This window comes from Somniosus microcephalus, unplaced genomic scaffold (genome assembly GCF_052327205.1).
Source record: "Somniosus microcephalus isolate GS21.2 unplaced genomic scaffold, FLI_Smic_1.0 unresolved_chr4, whole genome shotgun sequence".
Classification (NCBI taxonomy): Eukaryota; Metazoa; Chordata; class Chondrichthyes; order Squaliformes; family Somniosidae; genus Somniosus; species Somniosus microcephalus.
In genome coordinates this window covers 44,194,028-44,206,343 of record NW_028225182.1, presented here as the reverse complement: position 1 = coordinate 44,206,343, position 12,316 = coordinate 44,194,028, and the positions used below count along the sequence as shown (strand labels likewise).

At 48.4% G+C, this 12,316-nt stretch overlaps 1 protein-coding gene across 2 annotated transcripts in view; it reads right to left on the bottom strand.

The window, feature by feature from the left end:
• The window catches only part of tm4sf5 (transmembrane 4 L six family member 5), a 39,194-nt gene that overhangs the window by 4,992 nt on the left and 21,886 nt on the right, over nt 1-12,316 (bottom strand). The window contains exons 2-4 of one of the 2 annotated variants that reach the window (XM_085977423.1): nt 9,908-9,988; nt 6,319-6,464; nt 476-668 (exon numbers count right to left, since the gene is read on the bottom strand). In XM_085977423.1, coding sequence (XP_085833549.1) covers nt 476-668; nt 6,319-6,464; nt 9,908-9,988 — 420 coding nt within the window. The remainder of the gene's footprint in view (nt 1-475; nt 669-6,318; nt 6,465-9,907; nt 9,989-12,316) is intronic. The other variant, XM_085977424.1, reaches the window with a different exon arrangement.

The window sequence follows — 12,316 nt, the reverse complement described above, 5'->3', positions numbered from 1 at the left end:
GGAAGATTGGGGCTGTTTTGGTCCACGAGCTCCTCGCACTTGTTGCTGGGAGGTGAGGGTGGAGGGAGCAGGTGGGAGAGGGGTTTAAGAAGACGGTTGGTGGTGGAGAAGAGGAGCCTGGAGAAAAGATTTGTCCCAATCACATACTCTTTAAAGAGGGGAGCCAGGGGCTTAGGCCCAGAGCTGGAACAGCTGGAGACACAACTGTTATGTTCATAAATAAATAGACATTCTTATTATGAACAGCTAGCTTGAGCTAGTCACTTTATTCAGCCATGTGGATTTCTGTACAGCATCCATCTTGGCTACTGCCTTGTGGGTAGCCCAGTATTTAAACATACAGCTCCACCTAGTGTACCATTCTAGAATGACATGTTACTGATCATTACAACAACATTGATTCTCAAAGTGCCAAGTAAAGATGAAGTTGAAGAGAATGATTGAGCAAGTTTGATAATGTGAAGCTAATGCTTACTTCCTTCCTACTGTCCTTCCTGCAGTCTCCGCAGAAGACTCCGATGCATCCGTTAACAACCTGTAACGTGCAGAGGGCCAGCTCGATCGCACTGGACCCAAGTAAAATGGAGAACAGGACCACGTTCCACATGACGATATTCTTCGGTTGTTTGCAAATTGTCCATGAAGTCTGGTTCGTTAGGTAATTAGTCCTGTTGAGAACATAAATGCATTTTAATCGGGCATTACAACACTGGGAGAAAATGATAACTTTATTCCCCAACACTCATTTTGTCCGTCCTCCCTACCTAATCCATTTAGCGCCCGTCTCCCTCCCACCATTCTTTGCCATTCACGAGTCAATAAGGCAGGAAGGATAACTAGTCCCACGCCTTGCCAATGATGCTCTGTGCACCATTAGGTGGAGATTTGTGTGAGAGGCAGAAAAAGAGTGACACCGCCACACGAAGCTGACCGTTCCAGGAGTGACCTTTTTAAAACCAAGAAAGCGAGGTGAAAGTCCAAGGAACACAGAGCAGGACACCGAAGTTGAAAGAAGTAGGAAGGCAGAACAGTTATAGTGGGGTGAAGGATGGCAGCCACCTCAGGGCGATTGGATCCTTGTAGACTTTGGCAGTGCGTTCCCTCTGAGAGGTGGCAGAGATACAATCCCACATGACCCGAGCTCAACCACCCTCTTGTGTGGAAGATTCTGCTGCCCGTCCTATGACAGAAAGAAGGACTGGCCTATGTCACTGTGGTCAGATGGGGGTAGCCTAGTGAACTCCTTATAGAGGGATGCACCAATGATTGATGGAGTTGGCATTCACTGTATCTCTTGACGCTTGTCTCAGAAGAATCGCTTTGCCAAGTCAGGTGATTGTACAGGTGAATGGCCCTTTGGGGGATGGGAGAGGGGCAACTGTCTTGGACAGCACAGGCAAGTTGGCAATTTATCTCTTGGACAACCGTGAATTTGCAGCCCACTGTCCGTGCCCCGGTGAGTGGAGGACTCCACCCATGTCTGATGGGGTGTCCTGCTAAATACGTTTGACAACCCTGACCCCTGTAGCAGTCGACGCAGACTTCATGGATTTTTGGATTTTTAAACCCTATTAAAAACTGGACAGACTGTTTGGGGGGGGGGGAGCAGTGTAAAACCCACTCAAGCTGGAGTTGACTCATTCGTATGGAAACCAACTGTCCTTGGGAACAATGGTCCGAGGGGCCCACTCCCAAGTCTTGATTAACAATGATGGGGAGATGCCGGTGTTGGACTGGGGTGGACAAGTGTGAGAAGTCACACAACACCAGGTTATAGTCCAACAGCTTTATTTGAAATCACAAGCTTTCGGAGCGCTGCTCCTTCTTCAGCTGACGAAGGAGCAGTGCTCCGAAAGCTTGTGATGTTTCAAATAAAGCTGTTGGGACTATAACCTGGTGTTGTGTGACTTCTCACACTTGATTAACAAGGCTGACGACTCATTGTTCTGGTCAAGATGAACTCATTAAGTTAATCAGCAGGAAGATCGAAAAGAGATCAAAAACCATTTCAAACCATTCAAGAGATCGAAAACCCATTCCCCCAGGCCATGTGTCCATTAAAACCACAGACAACGGTTTGTGTATTGGAGGGGTATAAAAAGAGGAGTTTGGATAGCTCGCTCGCTCCTGCCCTCCACACAACGCAACATCAAGAAGAGCTGAGCCTTGCTCTTCCAACCGAGACGAACGTCGACTCAGGCTGGGACTCGCATGCCGCAAGGCCGGTATGGAACCAGGTAGCCAAGACGTACGGGAGGAAGCTGCAAGCAAGATAAAAGGGGCAATCTAGGTGAGCATTGCCAAGCCTACACACCCACAAGATCAATTAGCTGTGTGAGGGGGTGCCTGTATGTTCCTACCAAACCAGAGGGGGTTTAGCGTTGGAAGGGTCCTGTGATAGTTTCGTTCACGGGAGGGTGTTTTTTTGGCCGTGGTAAGTCAGCACGGCAGGGGCTTGTTGGACAAGTCAGGGTTGTACTGTTTTAAACTGTACTGTTTGTGGTAAACCACTGTTTGTATTCCACTGTGTACATGTCTGTACATGCCTCGGCTGACTCCTCCCACGAGTCCAGGTATAAAGGTGACTGCTCCACAGTCCCTCTGTATTCTGGACTGGTCGACCACTCGAGGCACACCTTCATTCTCTTGTTAATAAAAGCCTGTTAGTTACTCGCTTAACCTCAGTCTTTTGAGTGATTGATAGCGCATCACTGTTGTGTTCACACTGCTCGTACTGTATGCGAGTGGAGTGGTTTTTGTTAACCTTAATAAACACTGTACGGGTGAGCCCGAAAACGCAGTCCGTGTTCAAATCTGTCCTCAGTAATCCCTATCGTCCAGAACTTGTAGTAAGGGGGTTTGCGTGCTCGCTACAGGCGGGGCGAAACCACTTACAATAATTGGCGATTGCGGCAGGGGCCGTAGGAAATTGGCCACCGCAGAAACCGGTTACACCACGGTGGGGTTTTAGACCAAGGTTTTATTCACACTGTTCACCCCACCTGCAGAAAAGCAACAGCGCTCACTGGACAACAAGTCCCACCAACACATTCCCCCCTTTCAGACTGGTCAGCTGTCCTTTCCTGGGCCTCGACTCAAACTCCATGCATCGCACCAGAGAGTGGAGGAACATAAAAAAAAAATACTGGGAATAGTTGTACTGTTAATGCAATCCGTCATTACCATCAGGAAAGTCCAGCCATCCTCAGAGGAAGCTTCCTGCTGCACAGTGCCATATATATATATTTTTTTTTAATATCCATTCTCGGGATGTTGAGGTCACTGGCAAAGCTGGCATTTATTGCCCATCTCTAGTTGCTCAGAGAAGATGGCGGAGGACCTGCCTTCTCGAACTGCTGCAATCCATTGTGGTGATTCTTCGTAGCGGTTTTTATACAACTGATTGGCTTGTGGGACCACGGCAGAGGGTAGTTAAGACTCAACCACGCTGGCGAGGGACTGGAGTCACATATAGACCAGACCGGGTGAGGACGGAAGGTTTCCTTCCCTACAGGACATCAGTGAACCAGGAGCGTTTTTGCGACAATCCGATAGCTTCATGGTCACTTTTACTGAGACCAACATTTTTAGTTAAACTGAATTCAAGTCAACAAACTGCCATGGCGGGATTTTAACTCACGTTCTTTGGAATATTAGTCCAGCCCTTTGGATTATTAGTGCAATAACCACCATTACGGTGCCGTGCACCCACTTCTCCCTCCTCCAGTCATCATTGCAACCTATTTTTTTTTGTTTAGTTTCTCACGCATGTAAGTGAAACTCCTCAGGCTATTTTACCGATACTGCCGTAACCGGTCCTGTTGCGGCCTGACAGTGCACAGGGCCACTTTCAAGCAGGGGTCGTTGGAAAGGGAAGCAGGGCTGGATTTGCCCCTGGGTCGGGGGGGGGGGGGGGAGCGGGTGTGGAATGGTGGGCTCATGCCAATTGTAACAAACTGACTGCCGAGAGCAGCAAACTCCACATAGAGCAGGGATCAAACGTACAAGTGTCTGAGTCTGTACGCCTTGGTTGTACAGAGCCTTGGTCGGGCCCCTTGTGGAGTTTCGGGCACTGCATGATACCCAGGGCTTAAAGGGTTAAATTATGAGGATGGGTTGCATATAACTTGTTCTGGATTCCCTTGAGTTCAGAAGGTGGAAGGGTGATCTGACCGAGGTCTTAAAACTGATACAGCGGTTCGATAAGGTAGATGCAGAGAAACTATTTCCTCTGATGGGGAACCCAACAATAAGTGAGCGTAAATTTAAAATTAGAGCCAAGCCTTTAAGCAGTGAAATCAGGAAGTGCTTTTTTCAAACAAAGGGTAGTGGAGAGCTAGAAGATAAGAAATAGGAGCAGGAGTAGGCCATACGGCCCCTCGGGCCTGCTCCGCCATTCAATAGGATCATGGCTGATCCGAACCTAGACTCACGTCCACTTCCCTGCCCGCTCCCCGTAACCCCTAATTCCCTTATCTGCTAGGAAACTGTCTATCTCCGTTTTAAATTTATTTAATGTCGCAGCTTCCACAGCTCTCTGGGGTAGCAAATTCCATAGATTTACTACCCTCTGACTGAAGAAGTTTCTCCTCATCTCAGTTTTGAAAGGGCAGCCCCTTATTCTAAGATTATGCCCCCTAGTTCTAGTCTCACCCATCAGTGGAAACATCCTCCCCGCATCCACCCGATCAAGCCCCCTCACAATCTTATATGCTTCTGAACTCCAATAAGTAGAGTCCCAACCTACTCAACCTCTCCTCATACGTCAACCCCCTCATCTCTGGAATCAACCGAGTGAACCTTCTCTGAACCGCCTCGAGAGCAAGTATATCTTTTCTCCCCTATGTTTCAAGTATCTGTCTATCTCCGCCTTGAATATATTCACTGACTCCGCCTCCACAGCTCTCTAGGGAAGAGAATTCCAAAGATTCACCACCCTCTGAGAGAAGAAATTCCTCCTCATCTCTGTTTTAAATGGGCGACCCATTATTCTGAAACTATGGAGGCGGGTTGGGGGCGGGATGTGGTCAAGGCCCCCCGATTTCGGGATTTTAAACCCCCCCCCCCCACGCCTCCAATCCCGACTCCACAGCCCAATGAAAATCCAGCTCTTTCTGTCCTCCTCACAACTTGCTTTCCCACCTATCTGGAATACTTTCCCCAAAAGTGCCATGGATGCTGGGGGGACAATTCAAGCTTTCACGGCTAAGATCAATAGATTTTTGTTAGATAAGGGTATACCGAGTGCGGCCCCAGGTCCAGATATAACACAGCGAACGTTATCCACTCCCGACTATCCGCTGGTTTCCAGCTTCTCCCGTTTCACTCCGGCCAGAATCTGAACAAAAATAATTTCACCGTTGCACTCGCCCAGTCACCTCACCCCTTATAACGTTGGCAGAGTACAGCTGGACTGGATATGCCGACTCAACCGAAACAAGACAAGACAAGGGCCTTGGTGAGACCGCACCTTGAGTATTGTGTGCAGTTTTGGTCGCCTTACCTGAGGAAGGATGTTCTTGCCATGGAAGGAGTGCAGCGAAGATTCACCAGGCTGATACCTGGGATGGCAGGAATGACGTATGAGGAGAGATTGTGTCGATTGGGCTTATACTCACTGGAGTTTAGAAGATTGAGAGGGGATCTCATCGAAACCTATAAAATTCTGTCAGGCCTGGACAGACTAGATGCAGGAAGGATGTTCCCGATGGCCGGGGAGTCCAGAACCAGGGGTCACAGTCTAAGGATAAGGGGTAAGCCATTTAGGACTGAGATGAGGAGGAATTTCTTCACCCAGAGAGTGGTGAACCTGTGGAATTCTCTGCCACAGAGGGCGGTGGAGGCCAGTTCATTAAATATATTCAAGAAGGAGTTGGATATAATTCTTAAGGCTAAAGGGATCAAGGGATATGTGGAGAAGGCAGCGACAGGGTACTGAGTTTGGAGGATCAGCCATGATCTCATTGAATGGCGGAGCAGGCTCGAGGGGCTGAATGGCCTACTCCTGCTCCTATCTTCTATGTTTCTATGTATCAAGGGCAGATGACGCATAGGCAGGTAAATAGAATTGAGGTACAGATCAGCCATGATATAATTGAATGGTGGGTGGAACAGGCTGGAGGGGCTGAATGGCCTACTCCTATGTATGGCACTGTTGCACAATGACTGAGCCATTGTGAGAGTCCCCTTGTGACCTTTTGCGAGTGATACTATCAGTTTTGTCTCAGGCCTTTCCCAGCAGCCATTCCGCCCCTTTCTTGACCGTTTGATTTTTGAGCTAATCAGGGCAACGTCAAAACGGCAGAATTCGTGACCTACCCGTTCACATAGTCCTGGAAAGGATATTGCCAGACCCCAGACCCAGTGTCACACAAGGGGCCGTTGGCTAAGCCGGTAGCTGACACAATCAGACAGTACGCAGAGCCCAGGATTCCAAAGAGGGAAGAGAACACAGAACGCAGCATCTGCAAGAATACAAACATTGTCAGCTGTGTTGGCAGCAAGAGGTTTAACTGGCAGGCAGGCTAGAGTCCACAAGCTACTATATATCACTTGACAATAGTTCGGTGCAGTCGATTTGGGCTATACTGGGATCATTAAAGAATAACAGCAAGGCAGAATCAAGAGTAACAGCAGTAAAAGCTCAGGAGCACTAGCAAGGGTACTATCAAGAGTAGCACCAACAACAACAGCTTGCATTTATATGGCGCCTTGAACGTCGGAAAACGTCCCAAGGCGCTTCACAGGAGCGTTATCAAACAAAAATTGACACCGAGACTCCTAAGGTGATTAGGACAGGTGTGTAGGTTTTAAAGAGGGTCTTAAAAGAGAAGAGAGGTGGGGAGGTTCAGGAAGGGAATTCCAGTTAAGGATCAAGAGTAACATCAGTAACGAGTTAAGAGTAACAACAGCAAGAGATCAAGAGTAAGATGGGTGTGGGATCAAGAGTAACTTGGGTGTGGGATCAAGAGTAACTTGGGTGTGGGATCAAGAGTAAGATAGGTGTGGGGTCAAGAGTAAGATGGGTGTGGGATCAAGAGTAAGATGGGTGTGGGGTCAAGAGTAAGATGGGTGTGGGATCAAGAGTAAGATGGGTGTAGGATCAAGAGTAAGATGGGTGTGGGGTCAAGAGTAAGATGGGTGTGGGATCAAGAGTAAGATGGGTGTAGGATCAAGAGTAACTTGGGTATGGGATCAAGAGTAAGATGGGTGTGGGATCAAGAGTAACTTGGGTGTGGGATCAAGAGTAAGATGGGTGTGGGATCAAGAGTAAGATGGGTGTAGGATCAAGAGTAACTTGGGTGTGGGATCAAGAGTAAGATGGGTGTGGGGTCAACAGTAAGATGGGTGTGGGGTCAAGAGTAACATGGGTGTGGGATCAAGAGTAAGATGGGTGTAGGATCAAGAGTAACTTGGGTGTGGGATCAAGAGTAAGATAGGTGTGGGGTCAAGAGTAAGATGGGTGTGGGATCAAGAGTAAGATGGGTGTGGGGTCAAGAGTAACTTGGGTGTGGGATCAAGAGTAAGATGGGTGTGGGGTCAAGAGTAAGATGGGTGTGGGATCAAGAGTAAGATGGGTGTAGGATCAAGAGTAACTTGGGTGTGGGATCAAGAGTAAGATAGGTGTGGGGTCAAGAGTAAGATGGGTGTAGGATCAAGAGTAACTTGGGTGTGGGATCAAGAGTAAGATGGGTGTGGGGTCAAGAGTAAGATGGGTGTGGGATCAAGAGTAAGATGGGTGTGGGGTCAAGAGTAACATGGGTGTGGGATCAAGAGTAAGATGGGTGTAGGATCAAGAGTAACTTGGGTGTGGGATCAAGAGTAAGATAGGTGTGGGGTCAAGAGTAAGATGGGTGTGGGATCAAGAGTAAGATGGGTGTGGGGTCAAGAGTAACTTGGGTGTGGGATCAAGAGTAAGATGGGTGTGGGGTCAAGAGTAAGATGGGTGTGGGATCAAGAGTAAGATGGGTGTAGGATCAAGAGTAACTTGGGTGTGGGATCAAGAGTAAGATAGGTGTGGGGTCAAGAGTAAGATGGGCGTGGGATCAAGAGTAAGATGGGTGTGGGGTCAAGAGAAAGATGGGTGTGGGGTCAAGAGAAACTTGGGTGTGGGATCAAGAGTAAGATGGGTGTGGGGTCAAGAGTAAGATGGGTGTGGGATCAAGAGTAACTTGGGTGTGGAATCAAGAGTAAGATGGGTGTGGGATCAAGAGTAAGATGGGTGTGGGGTCAAGAGTAAGATGGGTGTGGGATCAAGAGTAAGATGGGTGTGGGATCAAGAGTAAGATGGGTGTGGGGTCAAGAGTAAGATGTGTGTGGGATCAAGAGTAAGATGGGTGTGGGATCAAGAGTAAGATGGGCGTGGGGTCAAGAGTAAGATGGGCGTGGGGTCAAGAGTAAGATGGGTGTGGGGTCAAGAGTAAGATGGGTGTGGGGTCAAGAGTAAGATGGGTGTGGGGTCAAGAGTAAGATGGGTGTGGGGTCAAGAGTAAGGTGGGTGTGGGATCAAGAGTAAGATGGGTGTGGGATCAAGAGTAAGATGGGTGTGGGGTCAAGATTAAGATGGGTGTGGGATCAAGAGTAAGATGGGTGTGGGATCAAGAGTAAGATGGGTGTGGGGTCAAGAGTAAGATGGGTGTGGGACCAAGAATAAGATGGGTGTGGGGTCAAGGTTAAGATGGGTGTGGGGTCAAGAGTAAGATGGGTGTGGGATCAAGAGTAAGATGGGTGTGGGGTCAAAAGTAAGATGGTGTGGGGTCAAGAGTAAGATGGGTGTGGGGTCAAGAGTAAGATGGGTGTGGGGTCAAGAGTAAGATGGGTGTGGGGTCAAGAGTAGAATCTGTGCTGGATCAAGAGTAACATCAGTGAGGCTCAAGGGCAACACCAGGGCAGAATCAAGAGTAACAACATTAAAGGATCAAGAGCAATGTTCCCGCTAATTATTTTTGGGTGCGCGGCCCCTTTAAGGGACTGCGCGGCCCATTCAAATTATCGCGTATGGGCGTTTTTGTTTCATTATGAAGCCGATGAGTGGCCTGCGCGGGACCTCCAGGTCGCTGAGTGGCCGCGCAGCTCAACAGGAACATTGATCAAGAGTAACATCAGTGACGATCAAGAGTAACATTCGCAAATAATTAACAGTAACATCAGTAAAGGATCAAGTGTAACACCAGCATGGCAAAGAGTATCAGGGTCCAAGAATAAGAGTAAAACTCACACCCGCCCAGAGTAGCAACAGCCGAGGAACATTGCACTGTTACCATGTGATTGATAAGTCACACTTTAACTGGTCAACTCCAGGCTCCTCCTCTTGCTGGTTTTCCTATTTCTAGTGGAATGAATGCCCTGACACAGGCGTGCAACATATTCCCTGCACACTGTTCAATTGTGCGAGTGTTTACACCCTACAGGGCACACCAGCCCTTTGGAAGTAGTCTTCTTCACCCTTGCGCACATGAGGAATAGACGGGTGGAAAGTTGATGCTCTTCTCCCTTTTGCCAGGTTCCCAAAGATCCTTTTAGCTCCTCTCCCCCCACCCCCCCCCCCCGGCCAAATGAAATGTTCTGCCCTCTGGTTGCACCAAACAAAAACTGCACAAAGCATCAATTTTGTATGGTGAAGATGCCCCAAGGTGGTTGGAGCCCCATAGAGAGAGCTTTACTCTGCATACATGGTATCTGCCCTGGGACCAAAGCTTAAGGTTCATTACCCAAAGTGGAAGAGCATTCAATTCCAAAGATCAAATTATGAACAAAGAAACTCAAGTGCCATTAATCTTCTTTTTGGTTTCTTCCTTGGCTAGAAGACATTCGCCACTAACTATTATCTTCAAAGTAGGGCGTTGACAAGGCATTCAGTAAGTGGTCAGGTTCAACAGGTCAGTTCGAAAGGCATTGGGCATCTTACCCGGCATCTATTCCCACAACATCCGGCTCCACAGCATCCTTTCCCACCTGCCCGCACGGCAGCACATCCGGGGCAGAGGACCTGTGGATAAAAATATTTAAGTTGAAGGATGAAGGTGTGAATGAAAAGCAGAGGTTTGACCGACACCACAAAGGGCAAAGTCCCTGGATTAGATATCATTTTGAGAGCTGGCCTCTCACGACCAAGCTGCAATATGGAAACTGTAGCAAGAAAGCAAGTAGGTTTTTTTGATCAGTGGGTGAACTAGGATGCAGAAGTTTGGCTCCAAATACTATTCAAGTTATAGGGGGGCCCATGCCTTTCGTACATACAGCGATATATGTACACAAGGCATGCATCCCTCAATTCCGCTGCAAAGACTTCAGTATCTCCACCGTGAATGTTCCAGTTTTTGTTTGAATAAGTACGCTTCCTGACCTGAGTGTCAGTTGTGGCTCAGTGGGTCGCACTCTCAAAGAAGCATAGCATAGACAGAAAATAGGAGCAGGAGTAGGCCATTCGGCCCCTCGAGCCTGCTCCGCCATTCAATGCGATCATGGCTGATCATCCAAATTCAGTACCCTGTCCCTGCCTTCTCCCCATATCCCTTGATCCCTTTAGCCTTAAGAAATGTATCCAACTCCTTCTTGAATATATTTAATGAATTGGCCTCTACTGCCTTCTGTGGTAGAGAATTCCACAGGTTCACCACTCTCTGGGTGAAGAAATTCCTCATTTCTGTCCTAAATGGCTTACCCCTTACCCTTAGACTATGACCCCTGGTTCTGGACTCCCTGACCATCGGGAACATCCTTCCTGCATCTAGTCTGTCCAGTCCTGTTAGAATTTTATAAGTTTCGATGAGATCCCCTCTCATTCTTCTAAACTCCAGCGAGTATAAGCCCAATCGACCCAATCTCTCCTCATACGTCATTCCTGCCATCCCAGGTATCAGCCTGGTGAATCTTCGCTGAACTCCTTCCATGGCAAGAACATCCTTCCTCAGATAAGGCGACCAAAACTGCACACAATGCTCAAGATGTGGTCTCACCAAGGCCCTGTACAACTGCAGCAAGACATCCTTGTTCTTGTACTCAAACCCTCTCGCTACGAAGGCCAACATACCATTTGCCTTCTTAACCGCCTGCTGCACCTACATGCTTACCTTCAGTGACTGGTGCACAAGGACACCCAGGTCTCATTGCACTTCCCCTTCTCCCAATCTATTGCCATTCAGATAATAATCTGCCTTCCTGTTTTTGCCACCAAAGTGGATAACCTCACATTTATCCACGTTATATTGCATCTGCCATGCTTCTGCCCAATCACCCAACCTGTCCAAATCATCCTGGAGTTTCTCGGCATCCTCCTCACAGCACACACGCCCACCCAGCTTTGTGTCGTCTGCAAATTTGGAGATATTACATCTAGTTCCCTTGTCTAGATCATTAATATATATTGTGAATAGCTGGGGTCTCACCTCTGAGTCAGAAGGTTGTGGGTTCAAAGTTCCCCTCCAGAGACCTGAGCACAAAAATCTAGGCTGACGCTCCAGCGCAGTACTGAGGGTGCGCTGCGGTGTCAGAGGCGCCGTCTTTCAGATGAGACGTTAAACCGAGGGCCCCGTCTGCTCTCTCAGGTGGACGTAAAAGATCCCACGGCCACTATTTCGAAGAAGAGCAGGGGAGTTCTCCCTGGTGTCCTGGGGCCAATATTTATCCCTCAATCAACATCGCTGAAATAGATTATCTGGCCATTGTCACATTGCTGTTTGTGGGAGCTTGCTGTGCGCAAATTGGTTGCCAGGTTTCCTACATTACAACAGTGACTACACTTCAAAAGTACTTCATTGGCTGTAAAGCGCTTCGGGATGTCCTGAGGTTGTGAAAGGCGCTAAATAAATGCAAGTCTTTTTTCTTTCAGAAAGCATGGACACCTTCTGACTCCTCCATGGGTCAGGCAGCGACTTGCGCTGCCAAGTGTGGTAATGAGCTGTCCTGAGGAGGGGAGGCCCCCAGAGTGGATCCCCACTTTCTGCTGGGTTGGCTGATCTATGCCAGCATAGCATTAGGGGCATTACAATTGGTCTCAGCGCCCCGAGGCTGGGGAAGAGAAACAACAACCAGGGCCCTACTCCTGATTCACCACCCATTGAGGGCAGGATCGGGCTCCGGTGTGCTGTCTTCCACGAGGCAAAGAAACATTAAAAAATAGGAGCAGGAGTCGGCCATTCGGCCCTTCGAGCCTACTCCGCCATTCAATATGATCATGGCTGATCCTCGATCTCAATCCCATATTCCCGCTCTCTCCCCATACCCCTTGATGCCTTTTGTGTCTAGAAATCTATCTATCCTTCTTAAATATATTCAGGGACTTGGCCTCCACAGCTTTCTGTGGTAGAGAATTCCA